The sequence below is a fragment of the Moschus berezovskii genome, chromosome 8 (assembly GCF_049115385.1).
Source record: "Moschus berezovskii isolate FMDL1 chromosome 8, NW_MosBer_1.0, whole genome shotgun sequence".
Lineage (NCBI taxonomy): Eukaryota > Metazoa > Chordata > Mammalia > Artiodactyla > Moschidae > Moschus > Moschus berezovskii.
Genome location: NC_142467.1, coordinates 96,846,244 through 96,860,336, shown reverse-complemented (window position 1 = coordinate 96,860,336; position 14,093 = coordinate 96,846,244). Strand labels below are relative to the sequence as shown.

The window sequence follows — 14,093 nt, the reverse complement described above, 5'->3', positions numbered from 1 at the left end:
TATGGAGAGCTGGAGGGCAGGGGGAGGCTGGTTACCCAGGAGCAGTCAGCAGGGCTATGCTGCTGCTAAGTCGCTTTAGTCGTGTCCGACTCTGCGACCCCGTGGACCACAGCCCACCAGGCTCCCCCGTCCCTGGGATTCTCCAGGCAAGAACACTGGAGTGGGTTGCCATTTCCTTTTCCAACGCATGAAAGTGAAAAGTGAATGTGAAGTCGCTCAGTCGTGTCTGACTCTTCGCGACCCCATGGACCGCAGCCTACCAGACTCCTCTGTCCATGGGATTTTCCAGGCAAGAGTACTGGAGTGGGGTGCCATTGCCTTCTCCGGCAGGGCTGTGCAGGGCTGTTTTAATCACTTGACTTGTGCTTCAGCTTCTACATTCAACAAACGCTGTATCTTGGCGACAGCCAGGCGCTGGGCTGTTACCTTTACTTAGGAGAAGCGCTTACCTCTCGGGAGATTTGAGCTGGAAGGTGATTCTCGAGGCCACGGCCTCGGGAGACACCTCCTCGACCCCATAGCCCGCCTGCCTCCGTCATGTTTGTGGATGCAGACCAAGGAAAGCACTAACTCTGCTATGTGTGGTAGCTGGCTCCGAGGACCACAGAGACCTGACCCAGGCCCTGAACCTCATCAAAGACATCATCTCACAAGTGGACGCCAGGGTCAGCGAGTGCGAGAAGGGCCAGCGCCTCAGGGAGATCGCGGGGAAGATGGACCTCAAGTCCTCCAGCAAGCTCAAAAATGGGCTGACCTTCCGCAAGGAGGACATGCTGCAGAGGCAGCTCCACCTGGAGGGCACCCTGTGCTGGAAGACCACCTCCGGGCGCCTGAAAGGTAAAGCCCTGCCCCGGCTGCCTCTGCTGGGCGCCATCATGGATTGGTCAGCGCCATCTTGGATCAGTGACACCATCTTGGGTTGGTGGATATTATTCTGGGTTGGTGGGTGTAATGTTTGAGTGGTGAATGCTGTCTTGAATCAGTGGCACCATCTTGGAGTGGTGGGTACCAGCTGACACAGAGCCACCACTTCACGGCTAAAGGAAGGTTATATACTGAGTCGGGAGGAGTGCAGAATCAGAGCAGAAGCGAGGTGGAGAGGGCTGTAGGGGCGCCCTCTGTCTCCAGTGATGGAGGTGGTGTGGTGCACACAGCAAGGGCCACCAGGTGAAGAGGGCACAGCGAGTCACCGACTCCTGAACAGAAACCCAGCATATCATGACTCTGATTGAGCAGAGGCCTCAGAGTTCTAAACAACAGTAACAGGCCCCAGTGGGGGTAGAGGATGCGACCTGGGTGTCCCCCCTGCTGCTTGGGGTGAGCTCCAAGCCCTCCTTTCGAGATCTGCTGTGCAGTTCCAAAGCACAGCTCGCCCAGGGCTCATCCCTGAGTATCCTGTCCATTCCATGAGCCTCTGGAAACACCCATCACCTGTCCTTTGGCCTCAGCTTCTTTAAAGATCTCTGGGGAAGTGTCACAGGTGGCCACATGACAGGAAGTGTCTGTTCTCCATGTGAGCAGGTGAGCAGTGAGAAGATACGGTTTACAGATGGGACCCAATATATCCCCAGCACCAAGGCAGGTGGCCGAGGCCCTGCCCCCGTGGGGCTCCAGTCAGTGGACAGACAGAGAGAAGGAAACAGGAAAACAGTGCAAAGCTCAGTACGTGCTTCAGAGGAACCCCGCGGGCTCCAGTGCAGGAGAATTCCTTAAGGGGACGGTGTCTAACTGGGGTGGGGTGTCCTGAGCAAGCTCCTCGAGGAGGCGGTGTTTTCATTTCCCACTGTGTTAGTGCCGCTGTTGGAGACACAGCTTAGGATTCGCACCCCTGTGTACGAGCTCTGCCGGGCAGTCACCTCACGATATCCCCACAGGGACAGGGCTCCAAGCCTGCCACCACCAGGAAGCTCGGGCGCCTGGGGATGAGAGTATGGCCACGGCAGGAGGCAGGATGCGAGGGTCCAGGGGTTCGCTGTTAAATGTTGAAACCAGGAGAGGGGAGGGGAGGGGTCAAGTCGAAGCCGGGACACCCCCCGACACCGGGCTCCTGCAGAAGCATCGTGGCACCGACTTAGCGCCACAGGGCCGAGGCCACCTGGGCTTCCGTCTGCCTGACGGGATCCACACGGCCACGGGGACCCTGAAAGACATCTCCTTTTGTGCTCTCCCCTTAGATGTCCTCGCAGTCCTGTTGACAGACGTGCTTCTGCTGCTCCAAGAAAAGGATCAGAAATACGTCTTTGCATCCGTGGTACGCGTCCTGTCCCTTCACTGCTCGAAACCTGCCCACACGGGGGCAGCTGAGGGGTGGGAGCAACCAGGGGGCTACCTCAGTGCTGGGGCAGGGGGTGGCCCGAGAGCATGGTGGCTAGAAGAGCGCACCTGTATATTGCCCCGTTGTCCCGGGCCCTCCCAGGGCCAGAAGGTGCCAGCAAGGCAGGAGTAGACTTTGCCAAAACCAGGGTCCCGTGCAGTGGCCTGAGGGGGCCTCAGGTCATGCCAGTGCTGCCCAGTCAGCCCTGAGGATGCAGCTCAGGCAGCCGCCATCCTGTGAGCTGTGGCTGTGTTGGCCCTATGGCCCACTGGTCCTAGAACAGCCGCATTGCAGGAGCTCCCCACTGGGGAGGACTCAGAGTCAGTCTGGGGTCCATCCACCCCACCTGGCCCTCGTCCACCAGGGACTCGGCCTCCTCCCCTGCTCACCTTGGTGACCTGTGAATGCCCACCGCTAAGTCCCCCTGGAGAGGAAGGGGGACTTTGTCACTCAGCTCTGGAGCCTCATCCCTTTCCCAGAGACTCAAACTGGCTTCTCAGGAAGTTTCCAGAAGTGGCTCAGGCTGTCACGCCCTTGACCCCAGCAAGCCCCGTCTGCTGTGTGTTCCCTCCTGTGAGGGTGACGTCTGCTGCTCCCCATGTCCCCTGCCTGGTCACCCTCTGTGTGTGCTGGGTCCTGATCATCACCTCTGCTCAGAAAGACCCCAGTCCTGTTGGTCAGGGCCACCCCCTCAGCCCTCACTTCAACTTAATCACCCCTTTAACAAACCTGTCTCCATATACCATCATGTTTTTTGAGGTTAGGACCTCAGCATATGGATTTAGCTAGGGTCAGTGGCGGCTGGAGACCAATTCAGCCCGTAACACCCAGTTAAAAGTGTGCCTTTTACTGGTCAGTCAGAGCACTGCCTCTTGGGGGGACGCCGAGAGATTGGGAATACTGCTTGGCTCTGATTGTTTGGGACACAGGTTTGGGAGGAAGATACGTTATTACCATAGACCAGCAGCTCTTGTATTGCTGAGTTGTGTACAGGGTTCATGCGTTAGCGATCATATAACATCTTTTAAGCACGTTGAACAGACATATGAAAAACGATGTGAGGATATCATCAGCATAGTGCCTTTTCCCCTAGATGGCAAAACCTTTCTGCCTTGAATTGGAGGATACGCGGGGTTCACGCCCCCACCCCCACCCCATCCCTCCCCTCCAGCTCGCGGTCCCACAGCCCTGGGGCAGCAGCAGGTACAGGGTCACCCTACCTGTCCCCCTCCCACCCATGCAGGACTCCAAGCGCCCCGTCATCTCACTGCAAAAACTCATTGTGAGGGAGGTAGCCAACGAGGAGAAAGCCATGTTTCTGATCAGCGCCTCCCTGCACGGGCCCGAGATGTACGAGATCTACACCAGCTCAAAGGAAGACAGGAACACCTGGATGGCCCACATCCGGAGGGCTGTGGAGAGGTGAGGGGCCGGGTGGGCCTTCCCGCCTCCTGTAGCTGCACCCTCGGCTGTGTTGTCATTGCTTAGTCACTCAGTCCTGTCCGACTCTTTGCGACCCCCTGGACTGCAGCCCACCAGGCTCCTCTGTCCGTGGGATCCTCCAGGCAAGAATACTGGAGTGGGTTGCCATTTCCTTCTCCGGGGCATCCTCCCGACCCAGGGATGGAACCCCCATCTCCTGCATTGGCAGGCGGGTTCCTTGCCACTGAGCCACCAGGGAAGCCCTTGGCTTCAGCGGCTGGCAAACTGGCAGAGGCCTGGAAGTGCCTGTGAGGGTGCCGGGGTCGCAGGCAGGTGGGAGGCCCGTGTGCTTCCCCCTCCTCATCGTTCCACCTTGGCGCTCTGTCCATCCCCTCATCTGAGGGCAGACAGAGCAGCATTGGGCTCCTTCTGACATGACTAACAATGCATGTCTCTGGGACGGGGATGCAGGGCTGGCAGCGCTAATCTTCTGTATTGGTGGGCTGTCCCCCTCCCACGAGGGGGGCTGTCCTTCCTCCTCCAACCACAAACCCCAGCCCTGTGGCTCCATGTGATGCCTGGCTTATGGTCCACAGATGGGGATAGGGCTCCCCATGCCCAGCCTGCTCCCTCTCTTTATACCCAGAAGCTTCCCTTAGTCTGCTCAGCCTCCCCTCAGTACTCAGCTTCAGCTTTGCTGGGCTGGCACCTTCCCGTACCTGGGAGGTCCCCAGGGAATGAATTGCCCCAAATAGTATCCAAGTATTTAAAACCTGTGGCCAGTTGTTTCCCAACACTTCAAGACTGGATGCATGCTGATGGCTGTGTCTCCCCCTCAAGGTTGACCATTAACAAGCTACATCTCTCAGCACATCAGAGTTGCTATTCGCAGTGGCTTCTCCAGGCAGACCTCTGTCACTTCAGAGGCAGCCGGTCCCTGGGGTGCACTCACCCATCCGTCCCCTCTCCCTGCAGCTGCCCAGACGAGGAGGAAGGGCCCTTCAGCGAGGTTGAAGAGGAAAAGAAGGTGGTCGAGACCCGTGCTCTGAGGCTGAGGGACTTCCAAGGTGAGGGGGCAGGGAATCAGTCTGACCTCCACACCCATGACCCAGCCCTCGCCCAGTGACACGGCCCTGGAAGCCCTCCTGGGCCCAGTGGTGGCCCTTCCTTTCTGTCCCATGAGGGCTGGCCATGGAGCGGATCACTGCCCATGCATCCAGGGCTTGAACTGTGGGATGGCCCGTGCCCTGGGGTAGTGATCCTCCAGGGACCGTGTGGGAAAGGGATGGGGGGGTTCTGGGATTCCTCCTGGGGTCCTCACTCAGGAAGGGACTCGACGTGGTATCCCACATCAAGTGCGTCAAACCTTCCGGGTCCCTGTGAGAGCTGAGACCCCCACGGCCTCCTCCTGAAGTCGAGTGGACTCAGGCCATCCTGGTTTTGCAACCAGCCACACCGGCTTCCTCCATCTGGATATTTTTTTAACTACATTATCGAACTGTATTTCACATACCACACAGGTCACCCATTCACAATATGCCATGCAGTGGCTTTTAGTCTATATCAAAAGGTGGCGCAGCTGTCCTAACAGTTTCAGGCTGTTTTCATCACCCCAAAAAGAAACCCCATCCCCATTAGCCATCACTCCCATTCTTTCTCCACCCCTAGACCCTGGGAACCTCTGTCCTACTGTCTGTCTGTAAATTTAGCTATTCCAGACACCTCTTATCAACGGGGACATTTGTCCCTCTGTGATGGGTTTATCTCACTGCATGATGTTTTCAAGGTTCATCTGTGCAACAGACTCTTCCCTTTTTTAAAGCTGAATAATATTCCATCTTATAGCTGGACCACATCATGCTTATTCTCCTTCCCAGTTTTCACAGCTTCCTGTGCAATTTCAGCGAGGTCATTGCCAAGAATAAGTCCAAGTACTTTGTGATCTCAGTCAACTCCCCTCTTCTCCCTTTTTTATCGTGATCTTTATATTCAGCTTAGATAACATGGAAGCAGTAAGCACCTGAAATTAGGTAGAGCGTGTTTTATTTCAATGTGGGGAGAGGCGGACGTTTGAGGGTATCCAGGAATAAAATTATTCAGGAGAAAGGGGAAATCCCCTTGACTCCGGCAGCATTGTGCTGACACAGCGCTCATTTCATCCCCTCCTCCCTCTTGTGTTCCTGCCGAAGGGTGGTGAAGTAGAGGCCTTGCCCAAACACATCTCCACAGACACCTCAGAGTCACCCAGGAATGTCTCATCACCCATTCCTGACAAGAGTCGTGGGGAATTAGAAATAGGCGTCTTCTTCACTGAACTCTTCTTTCCCATCTTGGACCGAAAGCCAATCTCGTCCTTCACACTGGAAGGTCAGGGACCCTCCCATCAAAGCTAGGATCCAGACAGGGCCCCCACCATCACCATCACCACCATTAGTATCTCCACCCTGGACTTTGCAACCAGGGTAATAATGGGAAGACTCAGAAGTAAGAGATCACAGTTGCGGAGATTCCCTTGTGATCCAGTGGTTAGGACTCCACACTTTCACTGCCAAAGGCACAGGTTCAATCCCTGGTCGGGGAACTAAGCTTCCACAAGCTATTCTGCACAGCCAAAAAGAAAATGGAAAAAAAAAAATCACAATTGGAAGGGAGGTGGCAGAATTATTTTTTGCAGGTGACAGGATTATCTGCCTAGGAAATCCGATAGAATCAACTGGAAAACTATTGGAAATGGTAAGAGAACTCAATAATTTAGCTAAATAGGATGTATATATATATTTATACTAGCAGTCATGTGAGAAAGTCTAGTAAAATAAGTCATAGTCACAGCAGCAGAAAAAGCTATAGGGACTTCCCTGGTGGTTCAGTGGTTAAGACTCCACGCGTCTGTTGCAGGGGACTCAGGTTGATACCCTTGGTCAGGGAACTAAGATCCCGCATGCTGTGAAATGTGGCCAGAAATAAAAATTTTTAAAGTATAAAACCCAGAGACTTGTAAGAAGGCTTTCAAGATTAGAAAACTAAGTCTTTAAAGGCTCTCAGTTTGTCCCAAACTAATAAATTTAGTCTGCTGTGGCCCTCCCCCACACTCCCACCATGTCTGATCTTTTTATAATTGAGGGAAGCAAGCAGGAGACAGGGCCACACCCTTGCCTGCCTCTCGGGAATTCTGGATGAAGGGAGTGGTCCAGGACAGGATGAGGGTCAGTGGGAACTCCGGAGGCCCTCCTGGCCCAGCGAGGCGTCATGACAGCCGGTTCCTGGGGGAAACCACCCCAGAGGAGGCTGACCACCACCTCATGGCCGCTTTGCAGAGCGACTGAACAGGAAAGACCAGCAGATCGCCCAGAGCCTGAGCGAGAAGCAGCAGATCTACCTGGAGATGGCCGAGATGAGCGGGCTCGAGGATCTTGCCCTGTCTCGGCTCCTCTTCCGGGGAGGGGACCCCCCCGAGAACCTGCAGGGCGAGCTGATTCTCAAGTCAGCCATGAATGAGAGTGAGTAGCCCCCAACCCACCCCTGCAGCCCACCCCCATCCTTCCTGGGGCTTCCCAGGGGACCCCGGGTCGGGCGCACAGCCCTGTGTAGCCTGCAAGCCACCCCATCCCCGCGTGCTTCTGCCGCTTCTGTTCTGTTAGAGCTGGAAGGTCCCTGGACCAGTCGGGTGCCAGCCTCTCACTGCAGACTCAGCACCATCTCACATTCACTCAATAAACACTCCCAGTGCCGGCCGCGCTCCAGGCCCTGTGCTGGGCAGGGGGGATCTCAAATTGACTGAGATGGTTCCTCTTTTTTCTGATGAGTGGATCACTGATGCACTTCCCAGAAAAAGGCACACATACAAGTTTGGTGGGTTATTTTAGGGGTCCTGGCCACCAGGACCTGGTCCCCATAGCCAAGGGGTGCCTGCTGATAAGCGGCCTGCTTCCCAGAGCCATCAAGGTCCTTGTGGAGCCCCTAACATCTTCCACGGGCTGTTCTTTCATCAGCTGGCAAGACAGACACGCCCTGCCCTCCAGAACTTTCCATCAGAGTGAAGAGAACAAGCGGGAAGGGTCCCGTGTGGATTCTTAGTCTTGCTCCCTCCAGCCAAGCCGACATCTCCAATGTCTCTATAGTCACCACTGTTCCTGGGCCCTGAGGCCCCCTCATGTCTTGTGCCTCGGCCTAGAATATTCTCCCCACCCCCTCACCTGGCCAAAGTCTGTGTGTCCTCAAGCACCCGGTGTGGCCATCCCTGCCCCCTCCCCTTGAGGCCAGTTCCTGTGTCTCCTGACCGCCTGTGTGACGGTCAGCACACAGGTAGTGGCCATGCTGAGTTCCCTCCCGGGCCCAGGGCCCCCACCTCCCACCCCATGGTCCCCTGAGACCCCACCTCTTCTGAGACTGGCATGTCTGAGGTGGGACACCTGTGCAGGGGATGACCCACACCCTGTGAGGCCTCTGCCCGGGTCCCTAAGCTTGGCTCTGAACGCCCAGGGCGGAGCCATAGGGTGACTCGGCTCCCCTCCGTCCCCTTCCTTATGCAGTCGAGGACATCCAGAGTTTCATCTGCAGGCGGCTGGGCAGCGCCTCCGGCCAGGCAGAGGACGGGGGCAGTGCAGGCAGCCAAGGCAAGGGTAAGTGGTGCTGCCACCTTCTGGGGACCCCGGAGCTCGGCGATTGCAGGAGGGCGTGCCTTTCCACGGCATCTGGGCATTTGCTCTTCAGCATCTCTGCTGCTTTCCTCGACCTTCTATAAACACCAGGGTCAGGTTTCTGGAACTTCCCAGGGCTTGTCAGTCATGTTCTGACAGCAGCACCCAGGCCAGTTTCTGTGGCCCAGGTTCCCTACCCAGCCAGGGGATGGGGTGGGGCCAGGAGCAGGGCAGGTGGGACCAGAGGCATCTCACACACCTGGCTTGGGGTTTCAGACGGCAGTCTTCAGAAGAACATGTGCAGCAGTGACCTCAGCCCCCGAGACTGGCAGGGCCTGGTGAGCAGCCTGGACTTGAGGCCTGGAGACACCCAGGGGGCCCCTGAGGAAGCCTCGAAGGTGGTACGTTGCCTCCTTGGAATGTGCTTGAGCTCAGTACAGAGTCAGCCCATGTCCCTGTAATTATCCTCTGAGGCCAAACAGCCTTTGCTTGGTTTGTCCAGTTTTTCCCTCTTGGGGCAAATAGCAGCCAGTGCTACCCCGCTCGGCAGTGACTAATAGTTAATGTGCAAGTGGACATGCGGGTTCCTCCTGCAGTCCCCAGGAAGGGCAGGGTGGGAGGTGCACAGGAACGAGGCAGGGGAGGGGACCAGCTCAGGGCAGTGGCCTCATCAATAGGTGGGAGGTTCTAGGTGGGGACCACCAGCTGTCAGTCTACACAGGGGCCCACCTTCCACGGATGTGACGTCACTGGCTGTTCCTCTCTTTGGCTCCTAAGGCCCACCCTTGCCAAGCACTGGGCTCAGAGTCCCAGCTCTGGGCTCCTCAGAGCCTCGTACATGATGGGCCCACACCTGCGCACCCTCCTGCCTCCCAGGAACTACCCTTTGCCCTCAATTCTCCAGACACCAAGGCTGGCACTTGTCAGATGAGCAGTGGGGGGGCCGGGCCCATGCTAAGGGGATGTCTTATCAATAATAAGTGGGTTCCACTCAAGTCGGATTGGTCTTTAAAAGCTCTCTGTGTTGATGCTGTCTCCCCAGGCAGAGTCACCAGGTGCAGAGCCCAGCCCCCACCCACCTGCCGTCCTGGAGTTGGAGGTAAGTGAAGGCTTGTGTGTCCGCGTCCCCACACCCAGTCCCTGGGACCCAGCGGGGCTTCCTGCAGCGCCCAGTGGCCCTGTCCCTCTCTCTGCAGCTTATCCAGCGGATCCAGACGCTGTCCCAGCTGCTCCTCAGCCTCCAGGTACAGGGCCTTTGGGGAGCCTATCGGGCCACATGTGCCCCTCCTCCTTCAGGTTGAGGCTGGGGTTTGGGGGACGGCCGGGCTCTTCCTAAAGCCTGCCCTCCCTCCCCTCCCCCAGGTGGTCATCGCCCAGCAGGACAGCTACGTGGAGATTCAGAAAGCAGCCATCCAGGAGCGCGAGAAGCAGTTCCGGCTGCAGTCGACACGCGGGAACCTGCTGCTGGAGCAGGAGCGGCAGCGCAACTTTGAGAAGCAGCGGGAGGAGCTGGCGGGCGTGCAGAAGCTGCAGGGCCAGCTGCGGCTGGAGCAGCAACGCTGGGAGCGGGAGCGGGAGCAGCAGCGCCGGGAGCTGGACCAGGCCTCGGCGCGGCTGCAGCAGCGCGAGAGTGAGTTGCTGCGGCTGCAGGAGCGGCTGAACCAAGAGCGTGAGGAGCTGGAGCGCCAGCGCCAGGCCTACCAGCACGACCTGGAGCGGCTGCGCGAGGCCCAGCGCGCCGTGGAGCGGGAGCGCGAGCGCCTGGAGGTGCTGCGCAGGCTCAAGAAGCAGAACACAGCGCCCGGGGCGCTGCCGCCGGAGGCACTAGTGGAGGTGAGCACCGGCCGAAGGGTGCCTGTGCCTGAGAGCCTGAGTGTGCACATGCGTGGGTGGGTGCGTGCCTGGGTTTTCGGGACAAGGGAGGAATGTTGACTCCATCAGGCCTGCACCAGGCTCTGTGCCCAGATGGGACCCTCCGAGCTAAGAGGCTTCAGTTAAGCCACGCCTGGCCTGGGAGGTGGGCGGGCACGCCAGGTCCATCCATTCTCCAAAAACCCCACCCCCACTCTGGAGCCTGCAAAGTATGGGCGGGGCTGGTGCAAGGCACCGTGCTGATCCTTGGTACCCCAAGAAGGGCTTCCAGCAGGAACAACTAGCATTGGGACGTGTCTTCTGTGGCTTTTTCAGACCCAGCCTCTAAGCCACGCTCCCAGCTTCAATGGAAACGGGCTGGAAGGATCCATGACTCTGACCAAAGCACCGGGGCCCCGACCCAACTCGCTGGTGTCCAGCGCAGGGTCCGAGTATGCCGAGCGCCCCGAGGTGGCCCGCAGGGACAGCGCCCCGGCCAAGAGCGACGTGCCCATCCAGCTGCTGAGTGCCACCAACCAGATCCAGAGGCAGGCAGCTGTGCAGCAGCAGATTCCCACCAAATTGGCAGCCTCCACCAAGGGCGGAAAGGACAAGGGAGGCAAGAACCGGGGCTCCCAGCGCTGGGACAGCTCGGGTGAGTTGGGGCTTCCTGGCACCCCCCACTTCCCTCCCCTCACCTGGTGCCCTCCTGGCCCCTTACCTCTGGACCAGACAGCGGCAGGAAACCCCAGCTGATGATGGAGGTGAGGCCTGCGTACATACACAGACACACCCACAACCACCTACCCACCCCCAGAGACTTCAGAACTCAGTTCCTGTTTCCACCTTGGCCCTCAAAACTGGGATCAGACACAAGTGAGCACCTTGGTGATTCAGAAACAGGCCTCGGAAACCCTTGTGCAAAGGCAGGAAGTCCGCCAGTGACTGACGCTACTTACTCCCCACTGAGTCCTAGCCCCAGAGCCAGTGTTCCCCAGTAGGAAGGCCCTGGGACCCTCCAGGGGGACAGGGCCTGGCTCCCAGGACCCCTGGGCTGCAGCATCACAGAGCCTCTTGTCCGAAGATTGAATGAGTCCAGGGGCCCCCTCTGGTTCGCCAGGGGTGTCTGCTCTGGGTTTTGTCGGTGAATTCGGGGCCTGTTGTCTGAGCGGCGCCCTCCCTGGGAACCGGCACTGAAGGGAGTGGGGCGAGGTCCGGGTGCTGCGGCACTGGGAGCGGGGCTGCAAACCCCAGTATCTTCCGCCCTCTTTCAGCCTCGTTTGACCTGAGGCAGCCGCTGCTTCTCAACAAGCTCATGGGCAAAGAGGAGAACACCTCTCGGAACCGCCGCTCGCTGAGTCCCGTCCTGCCCAGCTCCACATCCCCCCAAGGTGAGCCAGCCCGCCCAACCCCCTACCCCCTGGCATCCACTGATGATCAGTGCCTGACTGATGCTGACACCCACCACCCCATCTCTCTTCCAGACCCCAGCCTCCCAGCCCCAACCCCGGGCCCAGCCGACGTCCCCACTGAGTACCTCTCCCTCAAAGCCTGGGGGTCATCCTTCCCACCTGGGGCACCATCCTCCACACCGCTCGACAAGGAAGAAACCAGCAAGGAAGACGTCATCTTCTTCTAGGGGGCATGGCTCGGGGTGCAGACCCCTCCCTGCACCGCCCACTCTTCATGCTCTGTGACCCCACCCTACCCCCATGCCCACCCTCTCCCCTTCCCAAGCAGGCCTCCTCTGACATCTGCCAGGATGGGGCAGGCAGGGCTGGCCTGCTGTCTTTAGGCTGCTCTGAAGGATTAGCAGTGGTGCCTGGGCAACTTTGTAAACCTTTTTTTTTTAACGTTAAAAGGAAAGTTTGTAATGGAAGGCTAAAGCAAAGCTAACCCACGGAGCTGCCATCTGCCATCACAGCGCCCCATTCCAGCAGAGGAGAGTCCCACTCCAGGCTGTCTTTCCAAGGTAGTGACCAGGGCCACCAGGAGACCCTGCAGCGAGCCATGATGGCACCAGAAGGGGCCCGATAGGGTTGGCTCTGTCCACAGAATCAGGCCAAATTGACTTCTATAGCAGAGACCCGAGTGGGTTCGTGGTGAACTTCTAGGCCAAGATGTGAGCCCACCCAGGGGTGGCACACAGTTCACCCAGGACAGCGGGCCACAGGGCAGGCAGGTTGGCTGAAGGGGTTGGCCGATGGTGTACCCCGTATGTCCTGCAGATTCGGAAGTCCGTCCTGAAAGGGGCTGACCGGGAGAGGACAGACCACAGCTCATTCTGATCTGGTGGAGGTTTCTAAAACCTACTCTTGTTGAAGTTGGTGCTTTCCCAAAGCGCCTCTCAGACTCAATGCCTGGGAAGCCAAGCCCAGGGCTTCCACCAGGGCTGGCACGTGCCTGAGGGTCCCAGCCCCGGATGGAGAGTCCTCCTTCCCCGTGAGGTGCCCACCAGCTGGCGTCCGCAGTGGATGGGCAGATACTGGGGTGACACAGAGCAGTGGGAGCAGAACGTGGAAGGGACCAGTGTGGCCTGGGTGGTTACTGTTGGCAGCGAGTGCACAGTGAGCTGTCTCAGGTTGTCAGCAGCTCCCCAGAGGAGGGCAAGGACCACCAGTCCAGCCTCAGGTGAAGCCGCAGGTGTTGGGGTGGTGCCGCGCGTCCACAGGCAGTCCTGGAGTGACAGTGGGTCACACCCACATTCCAGCTCTGGCCAAGTGCAGGCTCGGGGCCAGGGAGCATTCCAGCCTTTTCCTGCACCCCAGACTCCCCTGCAAGCATTGGTGGGAAGACAGGGTCTGGGGTGGAGCAGGAGCCTGGGCACCACGGCCAACGGTGACAAGGAACTGACAGCAGTCCTGGAGTGCTCCAGAGGAGCAGCGGCCCCCCTCCCCCAGGACACGTCCGGCCACCCACGCCACCTCTGTAATCACTGTTTGGTCCTGAGACGCACCGGAGCACTTTAGAAAAGCTGATTTACATTCCTGTCCTGTCGTGAAGAGGACATTCCTGGGGAATCCCACCCATGGGATCCTCTCTCACCCACCCAGGGGATTCCTGCAGGGATAAGTTCAAGGCCACGTGATGGGAATCGGCCAAGGAGGCTTCCAGGTGGTGCCTGCAGCAGGGCAGCACCATGGCCCGTCCCACCAGGACCCCGAGGCTACTCCCGGGTACAGCAGCCCAGTCTCGTTTGTAAAGTTAGGAGTTGAGCAAACATTCCTACTTCCGTGGGGTCTGCACATCTTCGTTAATTGTGACCATGACCTTAGTCAACCCGACGATCATTTTTTACAATGATAGCAGCATTTCCTCACTGGGGGTTATGTCTGAACCACTCTAGAACTTAAGACCGGACTCTAGCAATAAACGTGTCTAAGGGGAGCTGACCGGAGTCACTTTCTTTGGGGTTTTGTTTTAGGATAACCTGCCCAAACTTCAGTGCTGCAGTCTACATGGCGGGGGGCAGGAGCACTCAGACCCTCTGTTTGGCTAGGACCTTGGGGAGCCCTGGACACCAGGCCCAAGGCCTGTTTGATGACCAGGCTGTGATTCTCCACCTGGGGTGGAGAGTGTAGGGAGGCAGGGACATGTCCCAGGCCAGTAACAGCCCCCACCCCCACCCCCACTTGGCATCAGCTCAGACTAGTGACGGGATGGACTGCACAGACAACCCAGGCCAGGTAGCCTGCTCTGGTCCCGGTGAGGAAGCCCCAGACAGCAATTCCACCTGGACCGGTTGGGGAGGAAGGACCGCCCTCTGTGGCTGAGCCTCTTGGGGTCAACAGGCTGCGTTTGCAGCATCGGAGGGGAAGGTGGGCCAGGAGGTGGTGCTTTCTGCTGCAGCCCCAGCCCACAGGAAGCTG

At 58.3% G+C, this 14,093-nt stretch overlaps 1 protein-coding gene across 6 annotated transcripts in view; it reads left to right on the top strand.

The window, feature by feature from the left end:
- Nucleotides 1–13,611, top strand: part of ARHGEF18 (Rho/Rac guanine nucleotide exchange factor 18) — a 104,887-nt gene extending 91,276 nt beyond the window's left edge. For all 6 annotated transcript variants that reach the window (XM_088838973.1, XM_055428932.2, XM_055428934.2 and 3 more), the window contains 13 exons: nt 589–837; nt 2,175–2,251; nt 3,558–3,736; nt 4,712–4,803; nt 7,051–7,233; nt 8,266–8,355; nt 8,650–8,774; nt 9,416–9,472; nt 9,570–9,617; nt 9,736–10,206; nt 10,561–10,879; nt 11,499–11,615; nt 11,709–13,611. In XM_088838973.1, coding sequence (XP_088695099.1) covers nt 589–837; nt 2,175–2,251; nt 3,558–3,736; nt 4,712–4,803; nt 7,051–7,233; nt 8,266–8,355; nt 8,650–8,774; nt 9,416–9,472; nt 9,570–9,617; nt 9,736–10,206; nt 10,561–10,879; nt 11,499–11,615; nt 11,709–11,863 — 2,162 coding nt within the window. In that variant the 3' untranslated portion in view covers nt 11,864–13,611. The remainder of the gene's footprint in view (nt 1–588; nt 838–2,174; nt 2,252–3,557; nt 3,737–4,711; nt 4,804–7,050; nt 7,234–8,265; nt 8,356–8,649; nt 8,775–9,415; nt 9,473–9,569; nt 9,618–9,735; nt 10,207–10,560; nt 10,880–11,498; nt 11,616–11,708) is intronic.
- Nucleotides 13,612–14,093: the final 482 nt, after the last annotated feature.